At 44.2% G+C, this 14,255-nt stretch overlaps 1 protein-coding gene across 2 annotated transcripts in view; it reads right to left on the reverse strand.

Moving 5' to 3' along the window:
* GLI2 (GLI family zinc finger 2) overlaps positions 1 to 14,255 on the reverse strand; it is a 190,950-nt gene that overhangs the window by 136,580 nt on the left and 40,115 nt on the right. The window contains exons 2-3 of one of the 2 annotated variants that reach the window (XM_019290581.2): positions 11,633 to 11,794; positions 5,052 to 5,214 (exon numbers count right to left, since the gene is read on the reverse strand). In XM_019290581.2, the coding sequence (XP_019146126.1) occupies positions 5,052 to 5,184 (133 nt within the window). In that variant the 5' untranslated portion in view covers positions 5,185 to 5,214; positions 11,633 to 11,794. The remainder of the gene's footprint in view (positions 1 to 5,051; positions 5,215 to 11,632; positions 11,795 to 14,255) is intronic. The other variant, XM_010407004.3, reaches the window with a different exon arrangement.

Here is a 14,255-nt window from a genome sequence, read left to right on the forward strand (position 1 = left end):
AAGGCTGACAGAAACAGTCAGAGATGAAATATAGTTCTTGATTTCTGTTGCTCTTGTGGCAGCACTGCACTGAAGCCCTACCCAAGGTGGGGGCCACTGAACTCTGCAGTAGATGCACGAGAAGCAACAGTGGCTGTCAGGAGGATTTCTCAGTCTGAATTAGGGGATTTTCCCATCATTCAGTTTTAACCACTTGCCCCCTTCTCCCTGGGAGCCAATCCCAGCTTTTCTGTTAAACACATCCCTCAGCACTGTAAGCTGTACACAGCAAAGCAGTGCTGGGCAGGGAAGCTAAGAATGTGCTTGTACTGCTTACATTCCTTTTCCTGGAAAATGTGAACTGAATGAAAAACATTATTTAAGAAGATCCCTGCCTCTCCAGGGTGGACAGAGGAGATGACTTCATTGGGGCTGCTCTCATTCTAATTTGTCTGAGTCTCGGGCCACACAAACTATATATTTTTTCAGGGCGCTGAGGTCTGCTGGGATGCTGGCATTTCCTCCTCCTCATTTACATGGTCTTCCCATAATCTAGCACTAAGACAAGCTGAACTGCATAAGGACTCCCTGCCAGTGCCACTTGGGGCTTGCTTACGGAAGACCTCTGGAGAGCGATGGGAGGTGCTCCCTGCCCTTCTCCTCTGCCTATGAAAGGGCTGAGTGTGCTACTTCTGCAGAACTAAGCATTCCTGCCAGGCCATAAATCAAGTGACCAAACTCCATCCCAATCTCTGATCCACTGCAGAAAAGCCCCATACTCTGCCTTTACAGCACACACAGGGCAAAGAGCTGTATTTCATCAACTGAATCCTTAATATCAGAGGAGAGTCGTTACCTCCTGGAAAAAAAAAAAACACAGCCAGAGTCTTACTAGTTCTGCAGCTTGGCTTCCCCATGTTTACACCAAATGACTTGTTGAACTTCATTATATACAAAGTATTTCCATAGATCAGAGGCAGGGAGACCTGTGCAGCTAACATAAAATAAATTACCACCCTGTGATAAATGGTTCTATTAGCAATCCAGATTGTTAAACTCAGATACAACAGGATGAAGGGAGCACTGCCCCATTCATTCTCCCCGCGGCAGATACTGAGTTGTAAATAGGTTATTTTGTGTGTAAATAACACATTAAAACTCAGCATTAGCCGTGTCTTTTGATAGAGAGGAAATTGTTCCAAATAAATAATTTTGGACAGGAATGTAAAATAAGCCAGATTTAATAGTGCATGCCTGCTGTAGCTGTGTTAAACATGACTAAAATGATAAACCCCAGAATATACTAATAGTAAACTATGCTCTGACATCAAAGTAATGAGGCTGTATTTTTACCCAGCTTTAGAAATGCTAAAATTAGTCTTGACAGAGCCAGACATCAGAAAAATGTTTCAAACATAAACACCATCAATTTGGGAACTTGGAGTTTGTGTCATGTGGAGGGTGGCGTGGAGAGGGAAAGGTGCATTCTGGGCCTTGTTAAAGTCAGACAGTTAGCATTTAGGAAAACTTGTATTTAATTTTTATTACAAGATGAGAAACTCATCTTCCTAAATATCTCTGCCTTCGAAAGAGTGGCTCATTTAAATTTCCCCTACAGCCATGTGCCCAGGCTTCCTCATGCCTGTAGGTACAGAGGACGTCCCAGTGCCAGCCTGGAGGACACAACACAGCCTCACTCATGCGGTGCTGTGCACCAAACCCTCCTACCCTACACAGCAATATGGACTTTTGCATTCAACAAAAGGATTTTCTGAATTCAAATTGTTACAAGTTGCCCTTCCAGAAGTGGAGCCAACAAAAGGAGAGCCTCTTCTGCAGATCTGACTCGTCTATAGCTCCTACACACTGCCATTATAAACAGTTCCCATCTCAGTCACACATACACATGTGCCCCTACTGCAAGAGACAAGAGGCGCTGGCCAACATGACTTATGGAAAAATAGAAAATTAGGAGAGACTTCCTGATATCGTATCTGTGAGGCCAATTTCTGAACATCTGATCAATGAGTTACTATAAAAAACTGTCTCAGATGATGTTAAAATGGCAGCTTCAGAAGACTAAAAATATAGGATGCAAATTTTTAATACAAAAGGACTCTTCGCTACTGGCAGCATCAACAATATCGATCTCTTTTCCCACAGCCATAACCTTATTTGTTAGAAGCTGGAAACATGTGGGACAAATATCCAAAGCAAGGGAACTAGAAATGCAGACTGAACACAGCATCTTATAATAATACAGTCTAAATAATAATATATTTAAATAGTTTTTCTTCAATTATTTAACTAATATTCAGCTTATTCCTTCAATTACATTAATTATAAACAAAACCACATCAATCTTTTAATTCCTACGAGTGAAAAAGAAAACCTTATGATCTGAGAAACATGTAAAACATGCTATGAGGGCACTCCTTCAGCGTGACTCAGTAGAATAAAGAAGAAATGTGTTGCAAATTACAGTTGTTTGGCTCTGGAGAGCAGCTTGGTGATTTGCAGCACTGGCTGAGCCTCACTGCCACTTTCTCATGTGCTAGTACAAAGAGTAAAACCTCTGCAATAAATGAAATCAAGAGTTTGTCTTGGATGAGAATAAAGACTTGCTCGTATGGCCTCAAAGCAGGGTGGGAAGCTCAGAGGCCCACCCTTTAAAGCTGATCCCCATCTCAAGCTGAACTTCCTAATTAATCTCCAAGCCTCGTTTGCTTTCTTCTGGAAAAATATGAGCACAAATACTCATAGTTCTGGCCTGTTGTGAGTAATTACTCTAGTTTAGGGAATCAAACGTTATATTAGCATGAATATCATGTAAGTAGAGTCTCATCTCTACCCAGCCTTTTGGTATCACCTGCTAGATCACACCTTGCAGTTAACTCATGTTAGAAGACAACTTTGTATTAATTCTCCTACTTCCAAGCACACGCACAAGCATGCTGCTCCCTTTCAGGAGCCTGTATTATGTCTAGCCAGAGTTCAAAGGGAAGCCCTTCGAACCACAAGAGCACATGCATCACCTGCAGAGTCCCGGGGCCAGCGTTCGACCACACGCTGCTCCACTGCTGCCCATTTTGGGTCATTTATGAGCACTTTTCTTCACAGCATGACATAGATTTCACTCTTTACATCTCATTACACAACACTTTCATCACAATTCTCCTGACATCTTCAAACAATCCTCAACTTACTTCTCCACTTCTTCCTAATAAAAGGAGAAATATTGAGCCCATAAATCATTTTTCTCCAAAGGTGAGAGCACACTGCTAACAGAACATATTACACCGGACGCTTAAAAACCAATTAGGTCTCCAGGGATGCCAACTGGGCTGATGGACACTCCACCTCAGGGCATCCTCATTTGGATCTCTGGAAAGTTTGTGACTGCTTCCTCAGTGGAGGCACTCCCAAGGCAAGTGCCAAGTGGGGAGAAAGTGTTTATTCATAACAGCTATCTACAGGCTGTGAATTTTAGCACATGCTTGTTGGGGCCAATCAACCCTTCAGGTCTGCCAGTCACTGAGATGATACCTCAAGTGAGCTGCCTCAGTAGTTCCTATAGCCTTTGTTTCTTCAGGGATGTGCTGGGGATGCCAAACTTCTGCACATTGCTGTCTCCCTTATTTCTGCTTCCTGGCAAGTCTTCCTTTCTGCACTTTGTGCAGTGTTCACATGGAGAGTGGCTCAGAGCCATCCAGGAGCCCAAACAATTTTGTAGAAGACTTTATGGTTGCTTTTAAGAAAAAGTTTATCAAACACATGAACTAATCTGATAGGTTATAATCTAGCCACTCCTACCTTATTCTGTACATCTGAATCTTCACAGGTCAGTGTGAAAAAGAAACCTGAGTAGCAAAGTTTATGAAAAAGAAGGAGAGATAAAGCAGATCTAAGCCATCTTGGTTGGAAACTATCTTCAAAATTCAGGCAACAGAAAACTCGAACTCTCCAGCTGAGCTAGGTAAGAAAGAGAGGAGCTCACGGAAGAGTTGTTCTGTTCTCCTGGGGTGATGGAAAACCACCCTGCAGTGAAGGAAGGGGAGGGGACAGGTTCATTTTGAGGTAGACTCTGGCTAGCAATAAAGTATATTTTAAAAAGAAAAAAAAAGCTGCCTGTGAAGTTTACACAGCTGGGGTGTCTCTTGTCACATCTGAACTGGTGCAGCCTCTTCTAAGTTTGCCTCCTTATACCCTGTCCAGAGAGGACACCCAGTCCCCAGCAAGGGCAGCTGTGGTGGTTCCCCAGCAGGCACAGCCTTGCCCACAGCTGTGCCACGATGATGGGCCCTGGCACTACTTTGGAGATGCACCAGCACACGTGTGCCAGAGATGGGGGTGTATTTTGCCTGCTACAGCGAGCAGCAGGAGGCAGGAGCACCACGCCTGCACGTTCACCTGCACACCAGAGTCACACCCACCAGTAGTGGCTCCATGCCCGTCGGTGTCCACAAGAGCTTCCCAGCTGACTCCAACAGCAGCAAGACCAAAATCTTGCTTAACACATTGACTTGAACAGGAATGCCACAAGTGGAGAGGTTTCTTTGTGAGCATTCTTGCACTGGGTCTGGACATTCCCAAACTCTTCCCTAACCATGAAATCCCAGCAGCAATGACTGAAGGCCATGTAGTCTGTTTAGCTCATTAGCAGGATCGCAGCTGGCACACAACACCCCCTCCTGACCAGGATAATGAGGTGCTCCCCATCTCCAGCCAGTCTCACCAGCCATTCTTTAACTCCACCATGGAGGAGTGGAGGGCACACTGCTGCCAACACTACGCAGCACCAGTCAGCTGGTGGCAAGCATTGATGGAATGCCCCAACTCCCCAGCATCCACCCCTCACCCCAGCCCAGTTCTCTGGGAGTGGTGGTGACCCATCACACTCCAGTGACGTTTAGATGCCACGCAGTGACACAGCTGCCAGTTCCTCTGACAGCCAAGAACCCCAATAAACTCAGCATGTTCACAGGAAGACAGATGCCACCATACTTATTAAATTCTTACAGTCTAATGAAAAACACCCCTGCTGCTTTCAAGTTGTGGAAAACATAAAGTACCTCCTTGTGCCACTGCTGCTCCTGCTGCTGCTAAAGGAGTGGGTTTCTTCCCCGTCTCTGTAAAGCCATTGCCCTCCAGAACAGCACCTTTCCCTTCTTTTTTCCCAGCAGCTGTTGAAGCAGAAGTTTCCATCTTAGACGGGCATCTTCCAGCTCAGGAACCCTACAGGACATAAAACAAAACCAGATTCTGGTCACCACTCACAACACAGGCAAAATCAGCTCCATGAGGAAGGCTGATGGTTTGGCAGAGTTCAAAAGCAAACGGCAAGCAGCGAGGAATTCCAGGGTTTCTAACTCCAGCAGTGCAGCCAGTACAGCAGTCACAGGCACAAAGGCTGCAACCATGTAAAGGGCTGGGTGTTCTCACAGACCTACAAAGAACAAGACCAAAAAACAGTCTTTCCCCAGCTAAACTTGGTCTACACAGTAAAGTTTACAGGTCCAAAGGGCTTTCCAGGATTATAGGATAGGTGAGATGCAAATATTTAGCACACATAAAACTGCTTTATCCATCCTATACATGACCTAGACCTTCCTAAGAAAAAAATCAGCTAAAAATTTCCAATACAATTCAGATAAACATATATTTTAAATGGTTTTTTTTCTGTCCCACAGAGGGTGCTTATGCTGTGCGCTGGTTTGGAACCAGTGTCATGATCAGAACTTTTCAGCAGTGCTTAAAGATAGGCCACAGCAGGTCTGCCACATCCCATCATGTTCTCACTGGTGAGGACTAAAAAACACCAATCCCTCTCTCTCTCCCATAAAAGTTCTTCTGTACTGAGCAATTGCATCTGAAAATCAGCTACAGCTTTACCCCCATTAGAAATGGTGGATTAAATGCTGTGAAATATCCACAAAACAAGAAGATACCAAAGTAAAAATAACCTGGGTTTTTAAACTTAAATTGATAAAACGTAGCAGCTCCTCAACTTTTTGTCAGCTTGACCATTTTTTCTGCACGATTCAGACTTAAATGGTCTCCCAAAAGCAAACATATGGGTATCCCAAGTTTAGTGTAAAAACAAGGTTTATCTTAAATGAGGAGGCATACTTTGTTTCTGAATGCAAATACTTTTGTTCCCCTCATTTTAACTTGTTTTATTTCACATGTCTCCACCTGACTCCTGCTTGCACATAACCAGCACAGTTACCTGGCACTACCAGCCTCAGGCTGGTCTTGGGAAAACCCACTGCTAATTCCTCTTTCCTTTCTAATTTTAATGCAGATCTGCAATTTTTCACATGCAAGTTTCAAATGCAAAATTTTCAGCTCCTGAAATACTCTGGAGAACGCTGGCTGTTACTGGAATTAACGGGATCAGGCGAAAAATATCTGGGAAACCAGAAAATTTTTTTTTGCATGTGTTGATATTTTTTATCGCCATTGTGCCAACTCAAAACTTCCCTCCCTTTGCTCTGGAGGACTGACTGACTCCTGAACATCTTGGATTAAAAGGCAAACTCTCCTAAAAACTTTAAAGCACAAAAATTTCAGGAATTCCCACCCTGGGAAGGATCTTGTGCACGGTGGTTGTGGAGGACTGTCACCACTGCCTGGGCTCTAGGAGAGTGGTATCCCACCAAGCAGCTGTGTGCTGCAGCCTGAGCAGTTTATCCCAGGAGCCTTCAGGCATGGCTCACGTTAATGGGGCAACGAAGTGATGGATCTGCGGCCACAGTCTGCAGCCATAAACTGCGAAGCTCACATTGGAAATGACAGGACCCACAATTACAGGCTTTACTGATGACACAAGGCTCCAATGAATACTGAGGTGGCCCCTCAAGGTCCTGCCCCGGCATGTGCTGTGCTTGCTGGCAAACATAGGATGGGTTCCTGGGGGCCAGGACTTTACAGTGGTTTAATCCAGGAATCAGGTTGGGTTACAGACCACGTATGAAATAAATACACCCAAACTGCAGGAGTATTTGACCTAGGTCTGACAGCCTGGGCTTCTGTTCGTTAAGCAAATAAACTTCAGAGGCTCTGTTACTAACCCCCCACCTGTTTCTTCTTAGTCCCTCCTTTCAAGGCTTTGCACTTTTGTTTGAAACCAGACGCTGGGCCTCGCACCCCGACCCCCCTTCTCCGGGTACCCTGACCCTGGGGGCAGCCCCGGGGGTGAGGGACCATCCTCAGGCACTGCAGAGCTCAGCAGCCAGCAAGGGGAAGGAAGGAACTGGTAACAGGACTTGTTCTGTGAAACATGCAGGTTAGAGCCGTGCTTTTTTTCCAGAGAGATGCCTGAAGCAAAATCTCTAAATCCCTGCCACAGACACCTCAGCAGGGACCCAGTTTTTCAGATGTGTCATTTATCTAACTGGAATGTGGCAGGAGATCATGCCTGTATTTGAAAATCTGGTCTTTGCAGCTGTAATGCTCTCTTTTCAGATGAATTACGACTTAAAAAAAATATTCAAGTGTTTGTAATAAGTGGTTGTATTAAACAGGTAAATCCTCAAATACCAGATTAGAAAAAAAAGAAAAAAAAAAAGTGCAACTAGTCTGATCTCACAGGATTTAGGGTAATAAGTCTATAATTATTTTTGCTTCGTAAAGGTGCCTGGGGCAGAGCAGGCTGACTATGAGGTTCCAAGCTTTTCCTCAAGTCAGCAGCAACCAAAAGTCATTTTCTTTTCACAGCACCCCACTGCCAGAGCTGACCATCCCAGCCCAGGAAGACACAAGCATCCGTCCTGCTGGATCCTGCTCTGCTCAGAACCTCTGCCCACAGACCGGACAGAGACCAGTGAGCAAAGGAGGACCAACACCTCATATATGGGATTTCATATCCCACCCTCTGAGGTTTCAGAGACAGTGGCCAAGAGCTGGTGACCAGCAGACTTCCCAGCGGTGCAACGTGTGACCAGGACACAGCACTGGAACTCTGGAGATTTAGGTCCCCATCATGGATCTGCTACAGTCTCCTCAGTGTCCCTGGGCAAAAAGCTTAACATCTCTCTTGCAGCCAGTTTCCACAGCCATAAAATAGGAAATAGTACTTTCCCCTATTTGCAAAGTGCTTTGAGATCCTTTGAGGCACAAGGCTATGGAAGTGTTTTTATTACCAGTATAAGAAGATATATTGGTGGAGGCAGTCAATCCACACTATCCAGGAGCACAACATTCATTTTTTAAGCAATACATACTTTGCTTTCTGTTCGATGCTAAACTTTTTCTGCTGCTCTGTGTCACACAGAATTTATAAATTCAATGACAGATTAATCTTAGCAGCAAGCCATTTGGCATGAAAAAGGGTTTCACAGGGAGCCTGCTTTTTCCTGTAAAGACCATGCATTTAGGAGTGACTACGTGGAGAAAGACCCTATGCACTTATTCAAGCACAACTCTCTGCCCTCCGTCATTACTCAGAATTAGAAAACCAGAATGGATTACTCAGATTTTTCCTGAGGTTTGTAGCTTTCTCTGCAGGAGGAGGGTTGGGTAATTGATTTTGACACTAATACCAGCACTATTCATATGCCCTGTAATATAATTCTGCAGTGACACTAAAAAGGCAGCCATCTGAGATCTGAACAAGGAAAGTGCTATATGATTTGCCCTAGACAACGCCAGCTATTTTAACAGCTGTGTTGTATATTAAAAGGGAGAAATCCCAACAGAATTAAAAACAACAAAGTCACATTTGCCTTTGAGGGAAAACAAGAAGCCGTAAACTTTCCTAATAAAACAACCCCTCCCGCTAAGTGCTTGAGGAATGGTCAAAAGTGCTGTCCGAAAATGCCAGTCTCCTTTGGAGGGTATCAGCCTGAATAGGACTGCTGGCAAACTCAGGAATAAACTCATCAGCCATACCCTCTGCACACCTTTTTTTTGTAAAAGGCATTATGTCCTTCTTCAGGCTTGTTCTTTATCAGGAAACCCCCTTCTTCTCCCCTAGACAGGGCAGAAAACATAATTTTTTTTTTCTCTGTGAAAAATGAATGACCAATTTTGGCTATTTCTGCTCAAAGATTAAGCAGAACCATGGGAGTGATCTTATGTGGCAGAGGGCAGGCACTGCCACTGACAGTGTGACATAGGTCCGATCCTGAATGCCACCTTCAAGCCTGGTAGCCCCCTGGTAGGGGCAGAAAGGGATTTCCAAAGTATGCTTCCAGACTTTTGGGAATATTTTGGGCTTTCTCAGACCAGTGTGTATTCTCTCTTCAGTCTGAGTTCATCTCTACCTGACCTCCCCATGCACAGCCCCAGAGGTGCTAAAGAGGTGGCACAACCTCCAAGGGACACACTGGAGATGTGCTGGATGCTGAGACCAGCACCACAGCCAAGATGCAGCTCCTGGCAAGACTGATGGGAGCTGGGATAACCAAGGGCAGCCTTTGCACAGCTCTTGCCAGGTTTGTGCTCACACACCCACAGGGAGACACTGAAACAATTCTGTCACATCACCCCCATACCTACAATCCTAGGTTTCACAGCTTTTCCTGGTGTGCTGCTTTAGTTAAGATAAACAAGGACATACTCCCACCACCTCTTCTTTTGCACTGGACTGTGTCATACAGCTCAAGCCTTCTGAATACATGATCTACTTATGAAATTCAGTGTGAGCCAACTGCTCTGAACATTGGCTTAATACAGTGGCTGCTGTGATCCTTTTCAGTCTCCCAGGGTTTGAGCCAAATTATGTTCTCAATTACAGGGAAGTAGCAGCAGTTAACCCGGTGAAGTCATAGGCTCTGTACCACAGCAAAACTTGACCCCTCTATTTTCTTTTATATCAGCAACAGCTTTGAATTACTAAAGAAAGTTTTTTCTGTCTAAATGCCACTACTAAATCTTGGGACTACCCAAACATGCTGTCTGCTGCTGAAGGACCTACAACTGTTTACAGAACACCAATCTCAGGTAAAAGCAGCATAAATACTAATGCAGAACTAATCACTTTTGAGGTCCTTCTGACACAAGGTTTCCCATCTTGATATTTCTTAGGAATGGTCCGCTTGGGCCAGTCCTACAGGGTCGATTACATATGGAAATTAGAGCTGTACACTGGGGCAGTAGCTCTCTGTCTGGGGGCTGCTCCTGCCCCTTTCCCTCGAGAAACCTTCTGTGGTGGGTCCCCACCAGCTTCCGAGAAGAAAGGAAGCAGAGACAAACCCATGCTGAAAGAAGCAGTGTTAGGAGGGCACAGAGCTACTCAGGGCTTATTCTATTTTTCTGCCCCCTGCCCTGACTCCTGCTCAGAGAAGAGTAATACCAGGCTGCCAAAGGGAGGGAGGAGGGAGCTGTGCTAGCAGCAAACAGGACAGGAAGACACAAAAGTTCTGCCTGCCTACTCCCAAAGGTAAGGTTAAAATTGCTGAGACATCTGGGTGTTCACAAAGCTTCACCAAACAGTTCCAGCCCATGGCAAAAGTTGTATCACTCAAAAAAATGAAAAGGGGGAAAAAAAGAAAAGAAGAGGGCAAAAAAAAGAGACAAAAAATACCCCCAGTAGAGTTGGCAACACTGCAATAGTTATACAGGTTCAGGAATGTACTAAGGCTGAAATCAGAGACTTAGCATCTCTTTTGAACTTCAAAAACAAGTCTCTTCAAATCACTCTGTTAATTGGCTTTAAATTAGAGTTCTAAGTTTAATGAACAAATCCTTCGCGTACGGCATGAAACGGATACGCTTCTAGATTAACTTCCTGATCAACACCATCTGCCATTTCCATATGGCAACAGCAAACCAAAAGCACGAGGAAGAAGCTGCTCTGCAATACTGTGAGGGGTCAAAGTGCACCCAGAACTGCCTGGTGCTTGGTAGTGTCTCTCTGTACTGTAGTAACATCACCTCCAACCAGCTCCAGAAATCCTGGGATATTCCAGGCACAACTCTGTCCAGGAATGTAAAGAAAGGAAAAATGCAGGGTGGGAAGGAGGCATGAGGGAAGGAGGGATCTTTGCAAGGATGACTGGATGGATGCGGAAAGAGCAGGAAGTTCTGAAAGATGGAGAAGAGCCTGGAAAACGAGAAATAAGGGGATAGAGGGATGACCTTAAAAACTTACTGAAAAGTGTGAGTGAGTGAAGCACAGACAATATCAAACCCTGTGGAAACAGAGAAGAGAAGCATGGAAAAGAGGAAGCAAGAGATTGCATGCAGACCTGATTCCATGGGAGATGGAGATACACACACTGCTGGGGCAGGGGAAGGCACAACATGACATCTCTAATGGCAGGGACAGGACAGGGAGGCAGTGCACAGACAGAAGAGAGACACAGGGAAGAAAAGTGATATGGAAGGGTCTCTGATGGAAGAAACATGCCCTGCAAACAGCTTCAAAGAATGCAGCCCTCCAGCGTGCTCCCTCACTCTTTGTACATGGAGCAGCTAAGACTTTAAGTCTAGCTAAGCAGGTAGACTTTGTCTAGGCACAAAAAGAGTCTACTGCTCCAGCTGGTGCCAGCAATGTGAAAGGAAACCATCTCAAAAAGAGTTGCAAGTGCTGTCCCCCCCACTTACATTGACCACAGCAGCCTTCCACTTATATCAAACAAGGACAGTGGAGTTAGTGGTGGCACTCAGAAATTGTCACCATATGGAAGGTCTGTAAATATTCAGCTACCTGCTCCAGAACCAGCCTTCAGCAGCTCCTAGGAGACCTTCCAGCAGGAGCCAGTCACTGATGGGTCCTGGACAGCAAGGGTGCAATGCCAGCGTCTGCACAGGGGCACCCAACCCCTGGGACCCCTGATCCTGGGCAGGGCTGACAGAGGTGGCACAGCACCTGTGGGAGAGACGCATCTTTCAGGAATGTCAGTCACAGACCAGGCTATCCTAGGACACTGTGGCACCAAATGCCAACACTGAGGCCACTGAATTGCAACATTAATGATTTTCCCCTTTCTAAAGCCATTTACTTTCTGGGCTGCATTTGTTGGAAGGGAGATGATACTGAATAGAGGAATTAACATTTCACCCATTTTTTGGGTTTAGCCTGGTGTTCATATTTTTCACAAACACTAATGTCACTTTAATATTGCTGCTTCATTACAAACAAGTCTGATTTATAAAATAGCAGAACATTTGAATAGTTTCCCCACTTCCAGTATATTTTCAAGTTGCCAACCTTAGAGCCTTGAAAAAAAGTTACCTTTCAGATGTTGGGTTATAAACAATCACAATACATCATCAAAACACACGAACAGACATAAAAGCTCAAAGCCAGACACAGCATCAGCAGTGGTCCATGCCCAGACATGCAGACTGGGGTACCTGACTTTCCCTCCTCTCCCTCAGAAGTTATCTTTGTTTCTTTGGAAGAACTGAGAAGATGGAGGAGTGGGGGCTGGAGGGAAGACTCTTTTGTGGTAGAACAGGAAAACAAAGTCATGCTTGTAATTTTACAAAACCAATCCTACATGTCTTATCATGAGAAAATTCCCACTAAGCGAATTCCGACATGTGAAAAACCGTCAAAGTAGATAATCAAGACACTCCTGCATTCAGACTCTGCATTAACATGCTGCAAAAAATATGGGATGATGCCACCAGGTAAACACAAATTGCTCAAAAGTGATGCGTCACCATTATAACTGGTCCATGAATCTTCACTTGGGTTTTTTTTATTTGTTTGGTTTTGTTTCAAGAGTGAGAGAATTGTGGCAAAGTGTTGTCTAAGTTTGTGTTTTTGATGTAAATCCAAAGAAGTTTTCAATTTCCTGTTACACAATTGTCTGGGTTTTTTCCAAAAACAGAACCAAAAAGACAAATAGTACCTATGTGTGCACACATGTATCTAATGAAGAAGTATTGTTTTCATTTTAGGAAACCTTTGCACACCAAAATAGGGGAAAAAAAAAAAGAAAACATAGAACCCCTAAAAATCCCCCTTCATCAAGTCTTCATGCTCCAACAAGAGCAGAAACTCTAACAACTAACATGTCAGAGAAAACATCTGTGGTGCTTGGCAGCTATACCAGGGTGGGTTACAGTTAAACAGGGTGGATAACAGACTGTATTAAGGGTGGAGGACCATTAAACTGTTTACAACAAAATTTGACTCTAATTGCAAATCATTAATAACCTATTGACTTTTCATCAGGTTCATGAGTAAAAGATACTAAAAAAGTAAATTGCACATACTACAAGAGGGGCAGAAACTCTGATTCTGAATGGAGATGTTAATGCAGATTCCACAGAGCGGAGAAGAGGTGGCACAGGAGATCTGGCTAACAGGACAAGAGCTGCCCTGATACTGGATTCAAGGGAGGTTTTGAGAAGTGAATGTTTTGTTGGCTTGGTGGTGACTGAAGGAGAATCCTCACAGGGTTTCACTTCCGTGCTGCAGTAGTTTGGGCACTTTCAACTCTTATGAATGAAACCCCAAATACAAACCACATGCAATGAAGTTTAATGGGTTTGCTTTATGTAGGGGTGGGATGAGTAATAATGTCTTGTAGTGACTAGTCCATCCAGATGACATTGAACAGGCTCCAAAGCTTGGATAAGCAACCCCTTCATTTGGCTCAAGAAATGAAAATCTTTATTTTGAGCAATGAAAGGACTGCATCCTTGCAAAAATCCCTATAGCAACTTCAGAACATGTTTCATTACAAAATTTTGGTTTATTTTTAAACATTCCAGTTCTGTTCATCAGCCTATTGAATTCTCCCTCCAGAGGCACACGTGTAAGCATGCAGAAGAGAGAAGCCTGGGAAGGAAACAAGAATGTAATTAAAAACAAAAAAGCAACACTTCAGTTGGCTCATTTTCCTCTGCTGAACACACACACCACACAGGCTGCTATTCCACACTTTATTCCACTCCACATATTGTCTTTATAATATAGACTACAGTTGCCAGCTGAAGGCAGGATGCAGACCACATAAAATGGCTGGCAGTTCATAAACAGGGGAATGGAGAAAAATTCATCCAGATGAGAATGGGAGAAGAGTTTCTCAGAGGAACATAAGAGTATTCAGGGTTGGAAAGGACCCATGGAGGTCATCAAGGTCAGCCTTATGCTCACAACTAGCATTTGAAAATCCCCAAACTGTTGAAATACCTGAAAGTTGCTGTAGGAGGAGAGGTCAGAGCTATATGGGATGTACCCATGAACCACAACAAAGCCTAGTCTGCAAGGACACAAGCATGCTGGTAAACAAAAATTCTAGAACAACCAAGAATCCTTGCAAGGATTATATGAGGGAGAATGAAATCAACACTTTGAAGAGTACTCCATTTCT

The sequence above is a fragment of the Corvus cornix genome, chromosome 7 (assembly GCF_000738735.6).
Source record: "Corvus cornix cornix isolate S_Up_H32 chromosome 7, ASM73873v5, whole genome shotgun sequence".
In the NCBI taxonomy this organism is placed as follows: domain Eukaryota; kingdom Metazoa; phylum Chordata; class Aves; order Passeriformes; family Corvidae; genus Corvus; species Corvus cornix.